The 18,532-nt window shown below is 36.3% G+C and overlaps 1 protein-coding gene across 17 annotated transcripts in view; it reads left to right on the top strand.

Moving 5' to 3' along the window:
- Nucleotides 1-18,532, top strand: part of NRXN1 (neurexin 1) — a 1,215,464-nt gene that overhangs the window by 124,969 nt on the left and 1,071,963 nt on the right. The window contains exon 5 of one of the 17 annotated variants that reach the window (XM_068971240.1): nt 16,124-16,139. The exons of the other annotated variants lie outside the window; for them this stretch is intronic. Coding sequence (XP_068827341.1) covers nt 16,124-16,139 — 16 coding nt within the window. The remainder of the gene's footprint in view (nt 1-16,123; nt 16,140-18,532) is intronic. 17 annotated transcript variants of the gene reach the window in all.

Genomic DNA, 18,532 nt, shown 5'->3' on the forward strand with positions numbered 1-18,532 from the left:
TATCTCTAGAGCCCCAGAACAGGTACTAGGACAAGTATGTATTCAATAATGCATGTTTAATGACTTGCTGACTGATTATAAACAAGTTTATGGAATTTCTTTAGGATTTTACTTTGGATGCTCTTTTTTTCTTTTCCATAATATATTTACTTTCAAATTTATTTTTTCCTGTTTGCTTCAAGATAAATATTCTAATAAAGGAAAAAGAAGATCAGTAAAACCAGGATTTTCCTCCTTTTGAGGACTCAGATTTGACCCATTGGATTGTCTTTGTTCTCTGCCCAATGTATGTAGGTGGTGTCACAGAATTTGGAAGGGATTTGAAAACCTCTCCATTAACCACTAATGATCAAGTCTTTCCTTTAAAATTCTTCTAGTAATCAGAGATTATTAAAGGAATATTAAATGAATGTTTCAAGAAAGGGCTAAAAATTCATCTTTGTATATCTCTCTGTGTATATCGGTAAGAGGAAGAGGCTCCTAGAAGTTTAGCTTCTAACTGGCATGATTCATTGTAACTTTCAGGAATTACCTTTTGGCAGTTTGTGACAGAAGTTTTAAAGAATGAAGTGGGTCCCCTGTACTTTCCATTCATGTGACTTATCTAGTGCTTCTAATATTGAAAGATTCATTTTTCTCAGGCCCTCAAACAGCTATATACACCCAAAGAGCCTTTGACTTTTTCCCAACCTGGGGATAAATGATCATATCTTCAACTAGATGATTTATCAAGTGGTCTAGATCTGCAGCCACCTGTCCTAAATTGTGGAGCCTTGAGTTGAAGAATTGCAGTGGTAGGAAATCTCTGAATTAAAAATCAACAAGAAAACTGCAGTGCTGAAGGCCGCATTTTCCTTAAAATGAGTGCCTTATTATGTGTCCTTTTGGTGAAAATAGGGTTTGGAGTGAAATAGAATGAAAGTGGCTTCATTCAGTCTTAGTCGTTATTGCTTTAATCACCAGACATTTTTCTGTATGTGGGGCTGTTGCTTATGGTATATAGCCATAGCTTTTCAGATGGATAATTTAGAGATGTTTGACATTAAGACATATAAACACAAGGATAATAATAGTTACCACTTTTCAGAACACATCTTTATACATTCAAGTTATATCCACTTATATAAAATGTGTACTCTGCTAAATGCAGTATTAACTTTTCCTCCTGGCTTGTTTGCCTGTACCTGTGATGACATCTGGTCCCATCAATTCATGGGAAATAGATGGGGAAACAGTGGAAACAGTGTCAGACTTTATTTTGGGGGGCTCCATAATCACTGCAGATGGTGACTACAGCCATGAAATTAAAAGACACTTACTCCTTGGAAGGAAAGTTATGACCAACCTAGATAGCATATTGAAAAGTAGAGACATTACTTTGCCAACAAAGGTCCGTCTAATCAAGGCTATGGTTTTTCCTGTGGTCATGTATGGATGTGAGAGTTGGACTGTGAAGAAAGTTGAGCACCAAAGAATTGATGCTTTTGAACTGTGGTGTTGGAGAAGACTCTTGAGAGTCCCTTGGACTGCAAGGAGATCCAACCAGTCCATTCTAAAGGAGATCAGTCCTGGGATTTCTTAGGAAGGGATATTGCTAAAGCTGAAACTCCATTACTTTGGCCATCTCATGCGAAGAGTTGACTCATTGGAAAAGACTCTGATGCTGGGAGAGATTGGGGGCAGGAGGAAAAGGGGACAACAGTGGATGAGATGGCTGGATGGCATCACCGACTCAATGGACATGAGTTTGAGTGAACTTCAGGACTTGGTGATGGACAGGGAGGCCTGGCGTGCTGCAATTCATGGGGTCACAAAGAGGCAGACACAACTGAGCGACTGAACTGAATTGAACTGAACTGAACTGATGATGACATGATGGCTCATTCAGATTTGTAGCAGCTGAGGTAATCTCCAATAATTCTTTGTGTAAAAAAAGTACAGGCATATTATTACCAGAGGTATGAAATAAGGATAGTAATTTCTTTCACCCTACAGAATTTTATCACATAACCCAGATACAGAAAATTAGGCTATCGAGATAATAAAATGACTCATGTTATATGAAGTTCTAAGCAATATTTATTTTTTGGCCTGGATTACCTGGTCAACTGACCCAGTTTTCCATTTCATCTTCTGGACTTGGCATTATAAAGTCAGTAGACATTTGGAGAAAATTAAATTACTCCATTCAAGGAAACAATCAAATTTAGATTGGGCTAAAGTGCTGCCAGAGGGATGGAAATCCCTCAATTGGCCAATTGTGATTTAGTTCACAGGGAAATCCTCATTCACAAGCTAACCACAAGTTTTTTTGCAGATGGCTGGTGGCAAAATAGGCCAGAAATTCCTGCTTAGCTTAGTGAGCAGACATTTTTAATGCTATCCTGACTTAGAAGAATTACATGATGCTTTGTTGTAACTGTCTTTCCAATGATTATTTATTTAAATAAAAGAATGCATTATCTGACCAGCAGTCACAGGGCATAGAATTCAGATTCCTTCCCTGGCAGTGTGGTTGTATTTGCACTGATTCTTCTGTATTTGCTGTGTCCAGTGACATTCTTCACGAGAGAACTGGGTAAAATTAAGAGTTATTCAGTGGAAAGAGAGAAGCCAGTTGGCTCAAATGAAAGCCAAAACTTGGACTAATGAAGGTGAGCCACTTTGGGTGCTCATTTGCCTTCTTATTGTAAGGTGTAATGTCATGACCTGTTAGGCCAAACAACTGCATCTTTATTCTTCAACTACTTCAAATCTGTCATTCCCTAGTTAGAAGAATGCTTGAGGCTGGTCAAGTAGCCTACTTCCCTGTTAGAACATATGAGCAGTCTTTGAAACAACATTACAAACCTTGACCTCATTACCATTGTTCTGACCCAGGGGTTCTCAGGTTGGCTGCCTAGCTCTCCCCCAGCTCCCATCCCCGCCGCCCACCCCCAATCATCTGAAGCATATTTTTTAACTATATACATTTTCAAGGAACCTAACTGATAATTTTAATCAATAGGTCTATGGTAGATTATGATCCTGTACCTTAAAAAGCCCCTTTTCAAGTTCCCAGAAAGCTGCTAAAACAGAGCCATTATGTGCAATGTTACCAACTCAGCTAAATGGCTTTTGTCATTTATGAGCTGATCTTAATTGTCATAGTGAGTGATGAAGGTGGTTTTTCTTTTGTTGTTTTTTTCTTTTGTTCCCCCCCCCCCCACCCCCGGCAGGGCCACTGTGCCACAAGTCTATTCAATTTATATTATTTCTGTGTTGAAAGATTTTCCTTACTAATGAAAATATTACTATCTTGCTTTAAGAGAAGTTGGGCCTTGGTCCATTATGAAAGGACTAGCAGAGGAGATATGGTTATTCAGTTGGGCCTACTCTTTATCCTTGAAATTAAACAATTGATTTTCACACAAGTAAAGATGTCACTGGGCTCTTTCCAACCTTGTGGTACATGTCATTAAAACTTTCATTGTATAGAGTTCAAATACCTGCTTTTAAAAAAGAGAAAAAAAGACACAAATTGAATACATCGCAACATTTAAACTTTTGATATGATGCCCACCCATGGATACTTTGTAATACATTTTAGGATCGTTGTCCATAATGGACCATGATAAAGTAATGCAGACAAAGGAAAAGCCAAACAACAAGTGCTGAGTTCACATTTAAAAAAAGAAAAGGCCTCAAACGTGTTTCTAGACAATGGAAAAAATTGATTATAATGACTTTTTTCTCTTTTTACTGAAGATTGTGGTGAAAGAGGTGTTAAATAAAACAGGAATATATCATTTCTACAAAGGTTATACTTTAGAGGGTGGAAATTTGGTCTCCAGAGTCTATTAAAAAAGAAGAGGTAGTGTTCTGAAACATTTAAGGAATGACAGACCTAGGCATAGAAATTAAGGGAAATATTAGATTTTTTAAAAATCTATAAAAGAAAATGATTAAGGCATGATGTGAGCGCAAACAAAACTGAGAGGAGTGCTGAAGGTGAGAAAGCCAAGCTCCTGGGGGACGGAGGCAAGGGGAGATGATCATGTGTGACAGCAGGATATTATTTCCCATAGGTAGGAAGGTGTGGAAGAATATTGGCAGCAGCCTGGGAGCACAGCTTCAGAAGTTAGGAAAGCTCTGTACATCATGGGTACATATATCATGTGATTTGAGGGGGAGCCACACTTTTTTTTCCTTGCCAAAAATGGCTCTTTCAGTAGGCCTGTCTTGTTTAAAAGTTTAAAAAAATATATACAGTATTTGAAGGTGCTGCATAGTTTTTTAACTAATTTATTTGTTCTTAAAAAGGGGTCTGATAAAATGTGACCGTAGACCACTAGACAAGTACTTTTTAATGTGAATGAAACATATCAAATGGGATTGTCGAGTCCTTGAGTGGACCTTAGTATGATCTAGGCACACCGGCTTGGCAGTTGCCTGGAGTCAAGGAAGAAGCAGAAGCCACTCAAGGAAAGAACCTTATTTCTTGTCCAAAGATTAGCTACACTAGCAGAATACATTTGGTCATTGTATATACTGTCCCTCCTATCCCAAACATGCAAAGTGGATTTATTCAGTCCTAAGGACCATTGTTGCACCTAATATTTATCTTTATTATGAAAATTTCCTGCTGATTTGTATTCACTAATTTGTCGATAATTGCAATTAGAATGTGAAATCCTTGAAGGCAGATGTTTTGTTATTTTCAGTTTTGTATTGAGGATGGAGCTTGGTAACATGGTAGATACTCAGTAAACCTTGTTGCAAAGCAGATAACCAGAAATCATAGAGAGAGGAATTGAGTAGACATACATTTAGACCCTAGACTTGCTATCTCTTGCTCTATGACTTGGGGAATTTATTTGACTTATAACTTCATTTTCCTTATCTGTAAAATGGAAATAATAAAATTTACCTCAGTTATGAAAATCACACATATAATTATGAATAAAGTGTGTATTTCTAGAGCAGGGTGAACACTCAGTCATGGACATGTAGTAGAATATTGGATGTATTACAGATAGATGATTTAAATGAAGTTAATTTTCAAAGACAGCAAAAGGTAACTTTTAAAATAAAAAACTACATGAAGGAAAGATTTTTCTTAAAAAAGGTTAAACACATTTGCCCCTTTTATATGTATTTTAAAATACAGGTTTAAATACAGTTCACAGATGTTCAGCAAAGGAAGGAAGGGAAGAGAGATAGAAGAAATTGGAACGTGTGTGTGTGTGTGCACACACAGGTGCGTGAGTGTGTGAGTCAGTTCAGTCACTCAGTCGTGTCCAACTCTTTGTGACTCCATCGATTTTGGCATGCCAAATTCCCTGTCCATCACCAACTCCCGGAGCTTGTCCAAACGCATGTCCATCAAGTTGGTGATGCCATCCAACCATCTTATTCTCTGTCATCCCCTCTCCTTCTGCCTTCAATGTCTCCCAGCATCCACGTCTTTTCCAAGAAGTCAATACTTTGCATCAGGTGGCCAAAGTATTGGAGTTTGAGCTTCAGCATCAGTCCTTCCAATGAATAGTCAGGACTGATTTCCTTTAGGACTGACTGGTTGGATCTCCTTGCAGTCCAAGGGACTCTCAAGAGTCTTTTACAACACCACAGTTCAAAAGCATCAGTTTTTGGTGCTCAGCTTTCTTTATAGTCCAACTTTGACATCCATACATGACTATTGGAAAAACCGTAGCTTTGACTAGATGGACCTTTGTCGGCAAAGGTAATGTATGTGTGTGTGTGTGTGTGTGTGTGTGAGTGTGTGTGGTACACCCCTTACATTTTGTTTTGTAGTGATTTGTATTACTGTTTATTCAAAAAAATATCAGATGTGAAGTGAGCCTAAGAATGCTAAGCAGGAAATAATTGTCATCGTTTTTGCCTCTGAATAACAAAGGCAAAATGTTTTCCTTTAATTTTTTTTAAACTTCTTTGATTAGGATATTAAGATTCTGTTTAAAATGAGCTAGTTTTAGCATAAATCAGATAAGCCTTTTGTTCTAGATGGCTTAGTAAGAAAAAGCTCAGCTTGCTTTTGACTTGCTTTACTTAATTGCTTTTCTTCATTAAAAAAGATTATACAATGAAAAAAAAAAATCATAGTTTCTTCCTGTCCTTGAATTCCCTTCCTGGCTGTGTTTTGGAGAGGTAGAAATTATGTGAAAGTTATGAGAGTGGTAATTATTAGAGAGTAAATGAAGCTTAGTGGAGGAAGGTGGATATTATTCGGGTGACTTGGTAAGTCTCTCGACACTTTGGACCTAGAGATAGCATTTAAATTAATAATAATTTACTAGGAGTCAGGAAGTGGTAATCTGCCTTAAACCAAGGTAACTGTGAAATTTACAAAAACGAGAATCACAATAATTGCTTCAAAATGGAAAATGACTTCAATAATAGAATCATGAATTTAACTATAACTTTGGAAATTTCCTAGTCCAAATGCCTATTCAGCAAACTCTTCTGCTATTTCTGTGATGGGTGATGATTCAAACTCTGTTTACATTTTCAAAAGGAGGGTATGCTTGCTACCTCACAAAAGTAACAGACTTGTTAAGGAGAGTTTTAATTATTAGAGTTTTTCCTTTTTTTGAATCAAAATCTGCCTACTGAAATTATTGCCAATTAGCCATCTGCATGTTGTTATTGCTGCTTCCTAAGATATTTATTGAGTTTCTCCAGTGTGTTGTACTCTGTTTTCAGTTGATCTGGACAAACACATTCTAATTCCTCATTCACGCTAAAAGAATAATTTCTATAAATATATCCCTCACACTCACACCTAGACGCCAGTTTTTCTTTTCTAAATTTTATATCTTCAGTTTCTAAAACTATTTTTCACAGTGTTGAAATCCTTCCCAAATCCTTCCTGGCTATCTCGTCCTTCTGATCTGGATACACTCTAATTGTCAATATTTTTAAAATCAATTTTAAAATTAACCACAGTTCCTCAGATGAAAGAGCAGGGATGGTGAAATGGAAGCATGCTTTTGTTTCTGGAAATAATGACACCTACAATCAAAGGTGTTTATGTGTGTGTTTTTCGTTAATTTTTTTTTTTTTTTTTTTGGTCACTGTTATCATTCTGTTGCCTCATACTGAACATTCAGTTGAAATGTCTAAGTTTTTTTTTCTCATACTCATAGGTCACCCTTCCCATTCTCTACTGAACAGTTAATATTATGAGCCTATTTCAAAGCATGAAATATAATTGTATTCAATTCCATTGTTAATCATTAAAAATAAATGTCTACTCAGTGTTCTATACAAGATGCTAGAAATATAAAACTAAATAAAGCAAGATATGAAGCAAGATATCTGTCCTGGAGAGATATGTAGCTCAGTAATAAGTAAAAACATGTTTTGCATGTGAGTTTCAACAGTTAAAACCTTTGAGATGGAAATTATTTATGAGGACCTATATTCCTCATTAACTAGATTTCATAAAATGACTTGTTCACTGGATTGAATTTGGAATGAAAACTGAACTTTTCCAGTCCTATGACCACTGCTGAGTTTTCCAAATTTGCTGGCATATTGAATGGAGTACTTTCACAGCATCATCTTTTAGGATTTGAAATAACTCAGCTGGAATTTCATCACCTCCACTAGCTTTGTTCCTAGCAATGCTTCCTAAGGCCCACTTAGGATGTCTGGCTCTAGGTGAGTGATCCCACCATCATGGTTAACTGGGTCATTAAGAAATTTTTTGTATAGTTCTTCTATGGATTCTTGCCACCTCTTTTTAATATCTTCTGATTCTGTTACGTCCATACCTTTTCTCTCTTTTATTGTGTCCATCTTTGCATGAAATGCAACTACTCTGTGATTAGATTAGATAGCTGTTACTTTGGTCAACAGTGTTAAAGTCAGAGATAGTTAAAATTTAGGTTGAAATCATCTGGGTGGTGAATCCTATGAAAGCAAACAAAGAGAAAGAAGAGTCCCTGAACTCATTACAATATCATATTTGTTTTAGTTTATTTATTAAAAAGAAAAAACAGCCCTGTCTAAATAAAAATACCTTTATTTTTCCTATTTATATTAGTCCTGTAAAATAATATATTCATACTGGGTGGAAATATATACTTAATTTTTTAGTGTATGGGATGAAAGATACTTCTGCAAGTATATACTGTCCTTCACTTCCTCTTGCTCTTCAAATAATGCTGGTAGATTTGGTTGAGTTGAAGTAATAGATTAATACATTGAATCAGTACATTAATTTTCACCTTTTAAACTACTTTCTCATATTTTCAGTTCAGTTCAGTTCAGTCACTCAGTCATGTCCAACTCTTGTGACCCGGTGGACAGGCTTTCCTGTCCATCACCAACTTCCGAGCTTGCTGAAACTCATGTCCATCAAGTCAGTGATGGCATCCAACCATCTCATCCTCTGTCATCCCCTTCTCCTCCTTGCTTCAGTATTTCCCAGCATCAGGGTCTTTTCCAAGGAGTCAGTTCTTCACATCAGGTGGACAAAGTATTGGAGCTTCAGTTTCAGCATCAGTCCTTCCAATGAATATTCAGGACTGATTTCCTTTAAGATGGACTGGTTTGATCTCCTTGTAGTCCAAGGGACTCTCAAGAGTCTTCTCCAACACCATAGTTCAAAAGCATCGATTCTTTGGTGCTCAGCCTTCTTTATGGTCCAACTCTTACATTCATAAATTACTGCTGGAAAACCGTAGCTTTAACTAGACAGACATTTGTCGGCAAAGTAATGTCTTTGCTTTCTAATAAGCTGTCTAGGTTTGTCATAGCTTTCCTTCCAAGGAGCAAGCATCTTTTACTTTCATGGCTGCAGTTACCACCTGCAGTGATTTTGGAGCCAAAATAAATAAATAAATAAAGTTTGTCACTGTTTCCATTGTTTCCCCCTCTATTTGCCATGAAGTGATGGGACCAGATGCCATGATCTTTGTTTTTTGAATGTTGAGTTTTAAGCCAACTTTTTCCACTCTACTCTTTCACATTCATCAAGAGGTTCTTTAGTTCCTCTTCAGTTTCTCCCATATGGGTGGTGTCATCTTCGTATCTGAGATTATTGGTATTTCTCCCGGCAATCTTGATTCCAGCTGTGCTTCATCCAGCCTGGCATTTCACATGATGTACTCTGCATACAAGTTAAATAAGCAAGGTGACAATATACAGCCTTGATTTACTCCTTTCCCAATTGGAACCAGTCTGTTGTTCCATGTCTGGTTCTAATTGTTGCCTCTTGACCTGCATACAGATTTCTCATGAGGCAGGCAAGGTGATCTGGTATTCCTGTCTCTTTAAGAATTTTCTCATATATTATCTCATAACAGTCTCAGTTAAAGAGACATTGAAATTTGATTCCCTTGGCAGATGAGAAAATGTAACTGAGTAACTTTCCCAAGTTACAGGATGATGGCAAAGTCAGAAATGGATAGTGATCCTAACTTTCCAGCCTAAGGCCAAGCTACACCATTCAAGGATTTTTGAGGATGGAGTAATACAAGGCAGGCCATCTCAAAGGAGAGCAGAAGATGTAGTATTTCTCAGTAAATCCAGTGCTTTCTCACAAACTTATTAGAAAGCAAAATTAACTGATATCATATGTTTTACTGACACTATTTTTCCAGGGTGAGCTGCAGTGAATTCTGTTTTAGAGCCATGAAAATCTTTCTTTTGTAATATGTGTATGGATTTAGTGTTTGAACATTAATGTTCCACCCCCTTTTGTTCCTGAGAAACTTTGTTTTTATTCTTCCATTCTGAACTCAGAATATGATTCAGCATCCTTACGTTTGTCTATTTTTACTTCAGTGGTTCTTCTAAGCAAAATGGTTAAAATGTTTTCGTATAATAAATATTGCTATGAACAAACTGTTTATCTTACCCATCTGGTTGAAGAAAGATGAAAGAAATCTAGAAAGATTTCTAGATACTGATGTTTAAGATTTGTCATGATCTAATATAGTCATCCATCTCAGTGGTCATTGGAGGTTATGTTCTTCCATGGTGAAGGGGAGGGGGGAGCAGGGAAGTATATCTGTATACTCATTTCCTGAATCTAATGTCTCTAACTTGCTTTTGGAAAACTATATCATTTTCCAACTGAATTCTGGATTAGCCCAGAAGTAGGCAGTGCTCTATTCATGTTTCTGGGAGTGACAGCATATGGGGGTTTTTTTAATCCCTTAGTGTCTTCTATTTGTCATACATCTTGCAGTGACAGATAAAACCCTTCTGTGAACACTTTGAAAGCCTAAAAGAAGACAGTTTGATGAATATAAATTAGCAATAGTATGATCGTAATTCACATTTACTGAAGGATATGGAGACTGTTGGAAATTCCTTTTGTTGTTTAATCTTTTGGATTACCTAGTTTTCCAAATTGCATTTTCTCCATAGTGTTCCATTGAACTGTTGTTGAACGTTCTTTTTAAGAACATAACATTTATTTGAAGTTACTTTAGTGAAGTAGTTTCTTGCATGTTAATTTTCTACTAGAACCCCAGGTAAGGAACATGAAAGACATAATCAGCTCCTTCATCTTTGTTTTCTTTATTGGATTTTAATTCATTTAACACACTTGACCCAAAATTTATGAAAACCCCTCCTGTGGGCTCGGAAAATAAGCAGAACAAGGTCAAGGTACTTCTATTTTAATGTTGAGGAAAAAAAGTTAAAGATGTAAACAAAAAAATACATAGTGTGTCAGATGATATCACATTGTATGGAGAAAAATAAAACGTGAGTGGGACCCAAGAGTGCACAGACGCGAAACAAGTGTAATTTTTGTGTTTGTCAAAGCCTCTCAATTGTATGACATTTGAGAAGACACCTGAAGGAGGTGATTCAAAATGTGTTCAGTCTTTTTGTTTCATAGGAAAAAAATGTTTCTTTCCACCTACGGAAGTCTCTCCTAATCCCTTATCACATCATTCTTACACTATTTTATTCCTCCCCACTGCTATAGCTGGTTTCTCCTCTTATGTCCCCCCTCTTTAGCTGATATGGTTTCATGGATGCCCTTGCTCAGAAAGGTACAGCTGTTCCCTATTGCCTGTTGTATGATTTCTAGACTCCTCTACATTGTATATAGTAATTTGTAGTAATTATACACATTATGTGTACACACTAATTTGTAAGAGCCATTTTTATTCAATAATTTCATATTTAATCCTTACTCCTAGCAAATGGGTTTCTTTACTCGGTCCTGAGTAATCTATGCACATTTCCAATTCTGTTCTCTTATACCCTCCCTCCCACCTGAAATTCCATCTGTTTTCTAAATATGCATTTCTCTAAGCCTGATATTTGATTAATTTATGCTGACAAATACAATTTATTGTAAAATCCTTTTACATCTGATATCCTCATTGGAAGCTGATTCCAAGTATAGAAGTAGGCTTTTACAACTACTGTCTTTAAAGGATAAGTTCCTAGATATGTTTTCTTCATTGGAGTTTTGGAATGTGATGACTTGGATAAGATATGGTAAGGATTGGTGATTTAGAGAGGTGGGATCCATCATACGTTTACAAATCCAACTTGTTATTGTTATTGTTCAATCCCCTAGGCTGAACCCTGTCACTCAAGGGGAAACAAAAGCTCACAAAGGTTGAGTTCCTTGTCTTTGACCATGGAGACATTGTTTTCTTCGTCTATGTTGCCTAGTCTTTCCTTTATAACATGCATGTTACATTAGATCACCTAATTCTCTGATTAAGTTATGATTAGCACTTTATTTGCACAAAAATATTCCCTACTGGTAGCTTTCATGTCTCATCCTTTCAGTCTTTGTATATTTTAAAAATACCTTCTGTGTGCCTAATACCATAGTACATCTTCTATATCTCCCATGACACATAATATACTGCTGTAGTGTGTATTTAAAAACCATTACTGATTGCTTTGATGTGGGAGGCTTTAGAAAGCTGACATTTATGCTTCTTAAACTGCAGTTCATATATTTGACTTAATTCTGCCAGACATCAAAACTTCTATCACATCACCTACATGGGGTCCTGTCAAGCAAAGACGGTGTAAACAAGAACATAGAAGTGATTTGTTTGGTTTTCTGTCACCTTTTTTCCTCAGCCTTTCCACAGATTTTTCTTTTAAATATACCCTGCAAAACATGAAAATGAAGTTCAACAGCTCTTCAAACAGGACTTTGATATAATTTCTACCTTTTTTCTTTTTTAAAGTTTTATCTTGTTTGTTTTTGTTTTTTATTTTCTTCTTCTTCCTCTCCTTTTAAACAGGGCTAGCCTTGTGCAGGAATATAAACTCAGGGGAAGCAGGACCCACGTCTAATACTGGCAGGGAAAGAAGTAAACAATAAGGTCTTGAAATGAGGCAGAAGGGAGGCTTGGGATTTAAATAAATACCATGCAGTACAGAAACACACCTTTTCAGATCCATCCCACCTCACTTTGCTTATCAACATTAAAGCATGAATGTTGTTGCTGCAATCAGTTTTATCTCAGAAGAATTTTCAATTGTGCTGTATCAGAGATTTCAGGGGTGAGCATTTCTGAAATTACAATGGAATCCTACTGATTCAGATTATTGAGGTGGAGATTTGCTTGGATTTTATGGGCTTAGAATTATGTGAAAAATCAGAATTAGAAGTCAGCTTACTGCTTCAGAATATGGTTCATTTATTTTGGTGACTGCAGTTTAACTTTAATTATTTATGTCTCTGTTGAATAGTCCTTTGGCAAATGCTCCACAGAAAATACATCATCATCTGTTTTCAGGCTGTGTCTTCACTCAGATGTGTTCACTCTGTGTTTGATAGGTATTTCTTTCAGTCATCTATATTAAGAAATAATTTTCAGTCTGTTTACAAGAATCCCAAATTTGCTTTCCAAAGTAGGTACTCTATTTGAAATCCAGTATGACTCCTTAGACACTTAGTATGCTGAACAGAAAGCGTTCATAAATATTTGTGTGTTTTGTTCCTTGGTTTAAGACAACTAAACAGTTTACTCTTTAAACTGTATTTTACTGTTATTATCCTATATCAATATAAAATGTATTTCATATTTGATTAAATATATTTAAATATACTTTCAAAGCATTAGTTTCTAGGGAATAACTTATAAATGTGTTCTTTGTATTAAGCAATTATCTTATACATAAATTAAACAAATAAGTGAAAATTTCAGTTTTTAAATGATTCATTGATAATTCCGTAGATCATTATACCAAAATGGATCAAAGAAAGAACACAATGTCCTTTACCATTTATTTCCTCACACTGTTGGAACAAATTCATCTGTTTTATTTGCCATTTCATTAAAATTTGTTGTAATTCTTAGAAGCCAAATATAGTATAGGATTACCTAAAGAAGCTTTTGAAAAGTTTGCCCTTTATAAATTAGAGGTGAGATGCTCCCCCTCTTCTCTCATGCATCATTTGAAAACTGTTGCAGAGCAAAGCTGTTATTACCTGTATTTAAAAATGAACTGTAATTAACGTCTTTGTGAGTTACCTTCAAAGTAGTCAGAAAGGGCTCTAAGTCTCTATAAGGGCCAGTTCGAAGAGGAAATAATTTCATACATAGCATAGGAAACAAAATGAGATTAAGTTTAATGTGAAAGGATCTTCTAATGAGAAATGGAAAGACTGATATAATGTCACTAAAACATTTGACTGGATAAGACCAAAATTAACCAACTTAATAGGAGAACATTTTCTTCAGGTTTAACAAGATTTCTAGACCTAAGGCAATTCAAGTAAAGTTTGGAAGTTATGTGATCTTTCAAATCTTAACTAAACGTGTCCAGTGACTTTCTAGTCAAAACGGGTAAAAGGTATACTCTTGCCTGATCATCCAACCTATTGTGATCAATTGTTATTACAGTTGTTTTTGTTTTTGCTGCCATTAATTTTATGAAGGGATGATTTATATATTATAAATGGCATCCATTTAGAGTGTACAATTTGAATTTTTAGACTTGTACACTTGTGAAACCAAAATATTATCAAGGCACAGAGGATTTCCACTACTTCCACAAGATTGTTTATGTTCCTTTGTATAGTCCTCTGTTATATATTCACCTGGACCCAGAAAACCACTTATCTTCTTTTTGTCACTATAGATTAATATTCATTTTCAGTCAATTCAGTAACTCAGTCATATCCAACTCTTTGAGAACCTGTGGACTGCAGCAATGTCAGGCTTCCTTGTCCATCCCCAGCTCCTGGAGCTTGGTCAAATTTATATCCATCGAATCAGTGATGCCATCCAACAGTCTCATCCTCTGTTGTCCCCTTCTTCTCCTGCCTTCAGTCTCTCCCAGCATCAGGGTCTTTTCTAGTGAGTCAGTTCTTCACATCAGGTGGCCAAAGTATTGGAGCTTCAGCTTCAGCATCAGTCTTTCCAATGGATTTTCAAGACTAATTTCCTTTAGGATTGACTGGTTTGATCTCCTGAAATCACATGTTACGTGTTCTTTGTGTGTGATTGATTTTACTCTGCATAATTTAAAATTCATTCATGTGTTTATTATATCAATAATACATTACTTTTTATTTGTATTCAGTCATCATGTTTTACATGTATGTTTTATTTATACACCTGAATCATCATTTTATTAATATCAAGTGGTGCATTTAAAATTCTGTATATTCCCTCCATGAGCCTCTCTGGTAGCTCAGCTGGTAGGAATCTGCCTACAATGTAGGAGATCCCGGTTCAATTCCTGAGTCAGGAAGATCCCCTGGAGAAGAGAGAGGCCACCCACTCCAGTATTCTTGCCTGGAGAATCCCCAGGGACAGAAGAGCCTGGCAGGCTATGGTCCATGGGGTCACAAAGAGTCGGACACGACTGAGCGACTAAGCACACCACAGCACATATTCCCTCCATACCTAGAACAGTCCTTAATAGATAGTTGAAATTCTTTGGTTGATTCATCTTTATGAAAATAGATGTTGCAATGGAGTTTTGGAATAACCCTGGTATTAATGGTGCTCATTTCTTGAGAAAATTTTTGTATAGGAAGTAGCAAAATAAAAGATCATCTATTCAGCAGGTGCAATATGCCAGTTACAATGCAAAGTTTTTTTGCATGATCTCTTTTATCTTTACAACCAATCCTGTGTAGTATTCATATTCCTGTGCTCATTTGATAAATAAACATATGGATGTGGAACTTGACATTTTGTATACAAGCTGGAAAGCAGTAGAGATACTGGAGTTCAAAGCTATTGCTGTTAATCATATTAGCCCATTTCACCAGAAAAAAATAGAAAAGCTGTTTCATGTTCCTCCTCTGCTCAAAACACCACAAATTTGCCCTATTTCTTTCAAATTTAAAATGAAAGCCCATACTGTAGCTACCAGGCACATACTATTAGTTTCCAAGTGAATTCTCAGACCTCCTGCCCTCTCTCTCCCACACAATGCCCTCTTTGCTGTTCCTCAGGCACATGATCAGTGCTGCCCTCTGAGCACCAGGACTGCAGTGCCCCTTTCACCTGTCAGTACGCTTACTTGACTCACTCACACCTTTCAAGTCTTTGCTTGGATTTTGCTGCACTGAGATCTACTCTGAACCTTTTTTTTTAAAAATAAGGCAGCCCTCCACCCCTAACCTTTTGCCCTTCCAGTTTCTTCTTCTTTATTTTAGTTTCTTCTTTCCCTTTATTTTCTCCATAACACCTGCTATTTTCTCATATATACATGAATTACTCATTTTATTAAGTTTAATGATTGTTGCCTGTCTCTCGCTGCAGAATACAATCCCCACAAGAGCAAGTATCTTTGTCAATGTTGTTACCTGATTTATCCAAAATAATCTGGTACAATACTGTCTTGATTCAGGCCGCTATAACAATTACCGTAGACGGAGTGACTTAAACAAACATTTGTTTCTCACAGTTCTGGAGTTGAGGTAGTCCAAGATCAAGGTGGTGATGGATTTGAAGTCTGGTAAGTATCCACCAGGTCCCATCTTCTGGTTTGTAGATGATAATCTTCTCATTGTGTCCTCACTGCAGAGAGTACAAACTCTCTTGTCTCCTTTTTCAGAGCACTAATGCTATTTGTGAGGGTTGCGCTTCAAAATCTGATTACTTACTGGAGAGCCTACCTCTTAATACATTGGTGGTTAGTACTCACATACATGAATTTTGAGAGGACCCAAACATTCAGTCCATAATAAGTGCCTTGCACATAGTAAGTCCCCAGTAAATGTGTTTAGGATGTGAGCTGAAATACTTTTGGTCTTTTTTCCCTACCAACTAATTTTTTCTTCTCAAAAGAAATGGCATTAAGCAATACTGGATGATATAAACATTGATATCCAGCTCTATAAGAGGACTCAGTGAAGAATTAGAAAGTTTCCCACTTTAATCTCCTCTACAATCTTTTGTCTTCCTTATATCTTATTAGCTCACAATACCAGTAATTTTCTGGACTTTCTTAGAGCTGTAAGTACCTGGGAGATTTCACAATAAACACCTTGATCCAAAAATCCTGAATTTGGGACTTTGGAGAGTTGTAGACTAAATGCATTTCCCATGGGTTTTGAGATTTATTAGCTTTATAATCAAAGCAGTCTTTTCTTATCAAAGCAGTCTTTTGTCTTAGTTCACTCTGACTTACTCATTTTGGTGTCTGACTCCCAAAACATCAAGTAGATTGCCTCTAATACTTCTTTATTTTAGGGAAGTGAAACTAGATAAATGAAGCAAGTTGCCTAGAATGAGGGGCTTCCCTGGTGGTTCAGATGGTAAGGAATCTGCCTGTCAATGAGTGACATTCAGCCGTTTCCCTTGAATGGTGAAAATAAAAATCAGTATTGTCAAAGAACTTACCAATCAATTAAAGATTAATTAGAAAATGCTATCATTTATGCCCTTTTAAATCATGTTTCTATTGAATTCCTTGCTTAACACCCAAAAGTGGCTCATAGTTTGTGGTCATTTTCTGAAGGAGATCAGCCCTGGGATTTCTTTGGAAGGAATGATCCTAAAGCTGAAACTCCAGTACTTTGGCCACCTCATGCAAAGAGTTGACTCATTGGAAAAGACTCTGATGCTGGGAGGGATTGAGGGCAGGAGGAGAAGGTCACGACAGAGGATGAGATGAGATGGCTGGATGGCATCACTGACTCGATGGACGTGGGTCTGAGTGAACTCCGGGAATTGGTGATGGACAGGGAGGCCTGGCGTGCTGTGATTCATGGGGTTGCAAAGAGTCGGACACGACTGAGAGACTGAACTGAACTGATGGTGTGCTTTCTTTCAGCATCATACATTTCTCTTAAATGCTCTGTGATATAGAGACGCTTCCATTAAACTTGGTGAAGGGGACCGTGAATTGCTTTTTTGTTATTTACTCTTATGGTAATTCATTTGTGGTGCGAACCCTATTCAAAGTCAAAATGTTTTATTTATTTATGGGTTTTTCATGTAGCTTTTTTTTTTTGAAAAGCAGGCTTGATTACATTTGATATAAGTGTGGCATAGGAGGAACACGAAAGGATAATAGCATCATTTGTTTTTATTATGCTTTTTTTTGTTCATTTTTTAAATTATTTTTAAATTAATTTATGTATTTTAATTGGAGGCTAATTGCTTTACAGTATTGTAGGTGGTTTTTGTCAAACATCGACATGAATCAGCCATGGGCACACATGTGTTCCCCATCCAGAATTCCCCTCCCACCTCTCTTGCCATCCCATCCCCCTGGGTCATCCCAGTGCACCAGCCCAGGTTTGATGCATGAGATAGCATCATTTCTTATTTCTAGGAAGAATATAATCTTGGGAGAAGGCCAAGAAACTTTTGCTTCATAGATGAAAAAAATATTTGATTTTGAGCCATCTTGACATATAATTTATCTCTGTGAACAAAACTTCCCTTGCCAAATTTTATTTCAATTAATTAAAAAATATAAAACAGGTTTTCTCAAATGATATCCTTTTCTAGTTGATTGAATAGGAGAAAACATCTTTTTTGGTAAGTTATTATTTTAGTGCAGAGTTAATTGCTATATATTATATAACTACCTAGGGAGTCCACAATTATATTAGCAGCTATTTTTACATTACTCTTAATGGACAGTGATGGTAAATATTTTCTGTGTTTAATGAGCCTTAGACACTATAAAATAAATTTATATAAATAAAATGCTCCCCATGTTATTTCAACTATTTTTCTGTTTACAGAAAATATTAATTAAATGTTTCTGCTTCTGTGAAAAATTTGTAAAATAGGAAATTCCACGTGAATAATCAGGGTGAAATCTTGAACTGTTATTCCAATTGACTTTAATTCTCTTTGCTGAAAGTAAGGAAAAATTACTGACAGTCTTCCCAGTTTCGTTTGTCAAAACTCTGAGAATGAGTCAAGAGTTGCAGTCAATGAGTCAAGTGTTGGAAAATCCTGAAGGATGCATAAAGTACTATGGAAATCCTCATTAGCAAATTAAAATATTTTTGTTTATCAAAAATTATCCTACATTTGTGAATGTACACATTTTAGTTATGGTTTCCCTGGTGGCTCAGACATTAAAGACTCTCCCTGCAACATGAGAGACC

Source organism: Capricornis sumatraensis, chromosome 1 (genome assembly GCF_032405125.1).
Source record: "Capricornis sumatraensis isolate serow.1 chromosome 1, serow.2, whole genome shotgun sequence".
Taxonomy (NCBI): Eukaryota; Metazoa; Chordata; class Mammalia; order Artiodactyla; family Bovidae; genus Capricornis; species Capricornis sumatraensis.